Here is a 6472-nt window from a genome sequence, read left to right on the forward strand (position 1 = left end):
TCCCAGCAGAATGGCAGCCATGTCGTCGTCATCACCATCTCATGTTATCATTTGGGGCCTTTATGATCAATTGGTTTGATTAACTTACAGCAGGATTTTAAATGTTTTACTTGCTAAGTTGTATTTATTTTTGTCAAACATCACAGTTGAATTGGACGTGTTGAAATTTTTTGATTAAAATATGAAAAAAGGTGTACAACATTTTATTATGAATATATTTATGAGGTATTTTGTATGTTTCTTCACCCTCATTTTGACTTTGTTTGGATGTTCCAAGGTGGTTGTCATAAATGTACATAGATTTTTTTTTAAACATGCACAGTGGCTGTATATGACTTTTAAAGAATTATGTAATGAGTCATTTTAGATCTGTCATGCTTTGAGTCTGAAGTGTACTGAAAGGAGTGAGAAACGTGTCCTGTTACTGTAACCTCAGTTTGTAGTTGTGGAAGTTGTGTTCACTAATAAAACATTCCTGGTTAATTACACCAACATGGCTGCAGGACACAGAGTCAGGTCCGTTCGGTTGATCCTTTTTGAGATGTTAAAAACTGTGAGGAGCTTTCAACTCTTCCCTCTCTCCACATCCTATAGGTCTCATAACAACAAGCTTCAATCTTCTTCAGCCTCTTAGGAAACATCGCACGTTGAGCATACAAAATGCACTTGCCAAGAATGTGGCTTTTCTGAACTCTGACTCTCTGTGACCGGGTCATCCGGCGACACYGCTTTCACGGGATCCTTTCAGGCAGAGCTGCTGGACCATTTTTAAGCTGTAAAGTTTGGRTGGGTAGTGGGGTGGCCTACCCAGGACCTGTCTTCACCAACCAGGGAGCCTGTACAGAACGACTGAGGCATTTCAAAATAAAAGTTTACCTCGGAGAAAACTCTTCTGGAGCTCTCAGATTTCCATTGATATGTTTTGTATCTCAGATTTTTTTTTTTTTAGTATGTAAAAAGAAAATTCTTGGGCCATCCTTGTGCTCATGTCTGTTCAAATAGGAAACTGAACACTTGTCTGACCATCGTGTACCAAGAGTTTTGTGTCTGAACTCAGATGTCACAGAGGAACAACTTTTCTTATTTTTCCATCCATTTCCACTCATTGTTTAGTCTGAAKTGGCATGAAAGAAAGTTTAAGTACTGAAGTACTACATACTTGGAAATCATTAGTCTTCTTGGTCAAACTTCTATATATCCTACTGAAGAGACAGTAATAAGCTATTGTAAATGACTTTATTTGCAGTAGTGACTGAGAAAGACATGTTTGAAGGCCCTGTTTGTAAAATAAAAATCATCAGATTTTTGACTTGATTTCTTTTTTGTATTACAGCTGAAGAAATATTGATGTATATGKAACTTAATAAAACAGAAAAGACTGATATTTTCTGTGTATTTTTGCAGCAGTGGAAAGCAGGAACTTAAAAAGTTGCATTAGTTTTATTGTRTAAATAATTTGAGCACAAAAAAGGTTACAAAACCAGCTAAAGGTCGAGCATTTCTGTAAAACAGCTTTGAGTACCTGTGACTCCTCTACTTCATCAGATTTTAGCTCTGCAGTAAAATAAATTCCTTTTTTTTTTTTCATGTTTTTTAAGATTAGTTGGCTAATGTTATTCTCTGGATTGTTTTAATAACCATTTAGTGGTTGGTTTATTATTATTATAAACAGAATTTATGGAAACATGTTTTGCTAACACAACCAACAATATCACCCTTTTGTTTTTGGTAAAGGATCAAGTTTAGACTTGTTTTGATTGGAATAGTTGTGATTTTAAAATTGATGTTTGCACTTTGCATTTATAATATTTTTTACCCATAACAAAACTTAAAGATTCAAATAAAACATAAGATAAACACATATACAAAAATTATTTAATATTTTCTTGATGAGTGTGTTTGATTTGTTTAAAATGCAGAGTTCTTTAGAAACAGGAACGTTGGTCAAATCTCGCGATGTTCTCGTGGAGTGACGTTGTTTCCTGTACGCTCTGCTGTTTTTTAAACAGCCCAATGAACGCAGAGATCGGGATGCTTTGACTCGAACGGTCCAATCAGAGAACTCTCCAGCAGGAATTTAAAGGTCTGTGCGGCAGTTTACTCACTTCTTCTGCTCTAAGCAAGGTGAGTGTTAGCTGCTGCTACTMTAGAAACGTTGTGAATTAGCGTGACTTTTTTTTCGATGTATGTCAATTTTTGAATGTGTTTTATCTTTCAGCCATTGAGCCGCTAGCTAATTCAAACAGGACGTTTGCTTGATGCTTTTTCGCCATCTCTTTTGCCCCGAGGCACTTAATTCGCTTCAACTGAAACTGTTTGTCTTTGCAGGAAAACTCAAGGCTTTTATCCGMTATCAAACTTCCGTTCCTCTTCGAAAATGTCCGAGAACGGTGCTCGTCTGAACAAATTCAAGAACAAAGGCAAAGATGCTAATGTGAGTGTATCTCTACCCTCCTATTTGCTTTTCTTTTTCTTTCTTTAATTAAGTAACTGTAGGTTTGAGACCAGGTTCCATGTGCATTTGTAACTCGCAGGAGCTTCGACGCAGGAGAGTGGAGGTCAACGTGGAGCTTCGAAAAGCAAAGAAAGACGACCAGATCTTCAAAAGGAGGAATGTGTCCGCAGCKCCGGACGACGTCACGTCTCCGCTTCAGGAAAGGACCCAGAACTGTCAGGTAAAAGTTGAGGATTTGCAGTGAAGTTACTCCGATCTTAGGTGTTTGTTAAATCTTGTCTAAATGTTCCTCCTTGCAGGCTTTGAGGCAGTGGTCAGTGGAGGAGATTGTTGCAGGAGTGAACAGTGATMATCCTGAGACCCAGCTCCAGGCCACTCAAGCTGCTCGGTAGGAAGCCATCAAAATGTGCTGTTAGTGTTTGATCCCCACTTTTAAAATGGTTGTTTTAACTTCCTGGTTGTGCTGTTCTGCATTCAGGAAACTCCTGTCTCGTGACAAACATCCTCCCATCGACCAGATGATCAGCTCTGGGCTGATCCCCAAGTTCGTGTCCTTCCTCGGTCTGACGGACTGCTCTCCCATCCAGTTTGAGGCGTCCTGGGCTCTGACCAACATTGCCTCGGGGACCGCYGATCAGACTGCTGCTGTGGTGGCGGGCGGGGCCATTCCTGCCTTCATTGACCTGGTCACCTCCCCCCATCAGCATATCAGCGAGCAGGCAGTCTGGGCTCTGGGAAACATCGCTGGTAACATCAGGTTTTTTTAAAACTTGTGTTTTCAGAAAGTTTAGGGTCATACTCAAAATGACTTTCCCTTTTTTTTCTTTTTTTTTTTTTTTCCATTCCCTTCCTCTTCAGGCGATGGGTCGGCTCTTAGAGACAAAGTGATTAAACACGGTGCTGTGGCGCCATTGCTCAGTTTGCTGGCAGTTCCTGACCTCACTGTATTTACTGTAAGTCGATTTTTACTCTCAGTWCTGTCTTACCACTGTTTWWYMAAAAAAAATCTAAATTSTGCAATTCGTAACTTGATCTAAACTATAATTCCACTCTCATAAGTTTTTAGRCATAAAAGGAAGTGGTCAGTATGTTTTCCTTCAGAGAAAATTAAATCTTAATTATCCTTGCATTTACTTCATGCTGTTTTCATGTAATTGTCGGATTCAACCTCTAGGTGGAGCCATAACCTGACAGAATATTTAATGTCAAACTGACACGTGCTCCTTTACTCTCTTTCAGCCTGGCTATCTGAGAAATGTGACCTGGACCCTTTCCAACCTGTGCCGGAACAAGAACCCCTCCCCTCCTATGACCGCCATCCAGCAGATCCTGCCTTGTCTCATCCGCCTCCTGCACCACCACGACCTGGAGGTGTTGGCTGACGCGTGCTGGGCGGTCTCCTACCTGACMGATGGCTCTAATGACCGCATTGACGTGGTGGTCCAGACCGGTCTGATCCCTCGCCTAGTGAAGCTACTTGGCTTTCAGGAGCTGTCTATAGTTGTAAGTGTTTTTTTTTTTTTTTATGTGATTGGGAAAGTTGCAGTTTGCTCAGTGTATCAATAACTTTTTTTTTTTTCTCCATCAGACTCCCGCGCTGCGTGCCATCGGCAACATTGTGACCGGTACTGACGAGCAGACTCAAACCGTGCTGGATTCTGGAGCCCTGTCCATGTTCCCCCAGCTGCTGCGCCACAAAAGGCCCAACATTCAGAAGGAGGCAGCCTGGACTCTGTCCAACATCACCGCTGGGAGGGACTCTCAGATCCAGGAGGTCATCAACGCAGGCCTCGTCCCGTACGTGGTCGAGCTGCTTGTGAGGGTATGTTTGTTTATTTAGATCTGTTCAGATAAACGCATAAAACCTGTATTCTGATTTATTTTTATTTATTTATTTATTTTGGGTTCTCTCTTAAGGGTGACTACAAAACGCAGAAAGAGGCTGTGTGGGCTATTACAAACTTCACCAGCGGGGGCACTATTGAGCAGGTGGTCTTCTTGGTTCAAGCCAATGTGCTGGAGCCTCTCCTGAACCTGCTGTCCTCTAAGGACAGCAAAACTGTCCTCGTCATCTTGGATGCACTCACTAATATCTTCTTGGTGAGGCCCCACCTGATGGACAAAATCAGATTGTTTGTTTTGGCTCAGTGGCTATAAAATTTGTCATTGTGTGTTTTTTTTTTTTTTTTTTTTTTTTTTTTGTCAGGCTGGAGAAAAAATTGGCGAATCAGACAAGCTGAGCCTGATGATCGAAGAATGTGGAGGACTAGATAAGATCGAGGCGTTGCAGTCTCATGAGAACGAGATGATCTACAAAGCTGCCCTGAACCTGATTGAGAAGTACTTCTCTGAGGAGGTAGGTATGAGGAGATATGCTTTGTAACCAGTTTGGCATCATTTGTCCTCTGATGTACTCTTTTATTTTTTGTGTGTAAAGGAGGAAGAGGTGCAGAGCGTGGCACCTGAAGCCACTGAAGAAGGTTTTGCGTTCCAAATCAGTGAAAACCAGAGCACTTTCAATTTCTAGAGGACTTTCCTCTCCTCTACTGTGACCTCATTCCTACTGTCTGTTCATATCTGTGTGGTTCTTCATGTGTTGTACATGCTGTTTTTTTTTTTTTCTTTTACCAAAGCGAGTCTGTAAATAAAGTTGTTGAATCATTTTTGAGAGTTTTGTTCAAAATTTACATTGTGTGTTTGTGTGTGTTTAAGTAGATTTTGCAAAGCATCGACTGCATTTAGTCAAAATGTCAGTGTGTAAAGAGCTCTGGTCAGTCTCAGCTATCAAATCAAATGTTTAGATTAATAAATATTAATCTTCAAATTCAACTCGGTCTGAATAATTTGAGGTAATGGCTACTTTGAGCAAGAACTATATTTCATAGATMGTAATGTTTTCATACATCTTGTACACCAACCCTCCTGTTGTGTTCGTTTCTAGGGAACAGCAATTATAGTCCTGAGTCAATTTGACCCGGGGCGTGTTTAATCATGCTATAGTGTCAGAAACAAAAAATCCCCCAAAACATCTGATTACTAACAATTTAAATAGTTGTGAATTATTACTGTTTTTTTTTAATTTCAGATAACTGATAAATGAGGACAATTCACTCGTTTTCCTAAAAGAAAGTGGTGTTTATAATTGAACTTGAGACACCTGTTCTGGGTCAAATTGAGCTGCTAATTAAAAACAGAGTCATGAAGATTTATTGAAAATAAACTTTGTCTAAATGAGCAGCAACCTCTGAATACCACAAACCTTCATCCACTGTGACGAGTGCCTAAAGAAGTGCACAACCCACATCGTCCCAATATCTGCCTCTGTGTGTGTTTGAGGTGAAATGACTCACAGTTGCAAAACCAAATAGTATTGGACACTTCTGACCATTTTTACCCTTTATTTTGACTGCCGGGTCAAACTGAGCAGAACAGTATCTACGTAATATGTAGAAGCAGAAAAATGTAAAATGAACCATTTTCATTGTGTATGTAAATTATACCTATTAAGACAAAAGTTTCATGCAGAAAAAATACTTAAAACTATTTTTAATTTTTTTAAACTTTAAAACGGGTCAGTTTGACCGGCAACATAACAGGAGGGTTAAGTTTTGATTTCATGATTATTTTCAAACCTACAGCACTTCCTACAGCCTGATGAATTTCCTGCAAGACTTTAATCGTTCCTGTTGAATGCAAAATCGACAGTGGCTTAAACKTTATATATACGTGACATTTTGAGTCTGCTTAATGAAGAAGGTAGATGCTGTGCAACATGGCATTAATTCTTGTTTCTGAAAAATATGGTTGGGCTGCACCAGAAGTGCTACAGCTTGCTGCTGCTGCTTGTCCTGTTTGTGTRAATAACATGGTTATGCAATTATAAAGGTTTATGAAAGTTTACAAACTCTTTTAATACTAGGATGACAACAACTGTCTGGATTCAGACAAGCTTTCACAAGTGTATTTTTAGTGGGGTTATGACCCCCACTTGATCCAGTCCCCCCACCCCATATATAT

General features: G+C 39.9%; 2 protein-coding genes across 4 annotated transcripts in view; both read left to right on the forward strand.

The window, feature by feature from the left end:
• The window catches only part of LOC106523872 (nucleosome-remodeling factor subunit BPTF), a 25156-nt gene extending 23772 nt beyond the window's left edge, over positions 1-1384 (forward strand). For all 3 annotated transcript variants that reach the window (XM_014017443.1, XM_014017445.1, XM_014017444.1), the window contains exon 31: positions 595-1384. In XM_014017443.1, coding sequence (XP_013872897.1) covers positions 595-634 — 40 coding nt within the window. In that variant the 3' untranslated portion in view covers positions 635-1384. The remainder of the gene's footprint in view (positions 1-594) is intronic.
• A 944-nt stretch (positions 1385-2328) lies between these two features.
• On the forward strand, positions 2329-5118 carry kpna2 (karyopherin alpha 2 (RAG cohort 1, importin alpha 1)). The gene is made up of 10 exons (XM_014017448.1): positions 2329-2434; positions 2535-2675; positions 2755-2843; positions 2934-3202; positions 3314-3408; positions 3695-3958; positions 4044-4277; positions 4373-4555; positions 4662-4811; positions 4893-5118. Exons 1-10 carry the CDS (start codon positions 2378-2380, stop codon positions 4980-4982), a joined length of 1572 nt encoding a protein of 523 aa, XP_013872902.1. The 5' UTR covers positions 2329-2377; the 3' UTR covers positions 4983-5118.
• The last annotated feature ends 1354 nt before the right edge of the window (positions 5119-6472 follow it).

Source organism: Austrofundulus limnaeus, unplaced genomic scaffold (assembly GCF_001266775.1).
Source record: "Austrofundulus limnaeus strain Quisiro unplaced genomic scaffold, Austrofundulus_limnaeus-1.0 Scaffold168, whole genome shotgun sequence".
NCBI lineage: Eukaryota > Metazoa > Chordata > Actinopteri > Cyprinodontiformes > Rivulidae > Austrofundulus > Austrofundulus limnaeus.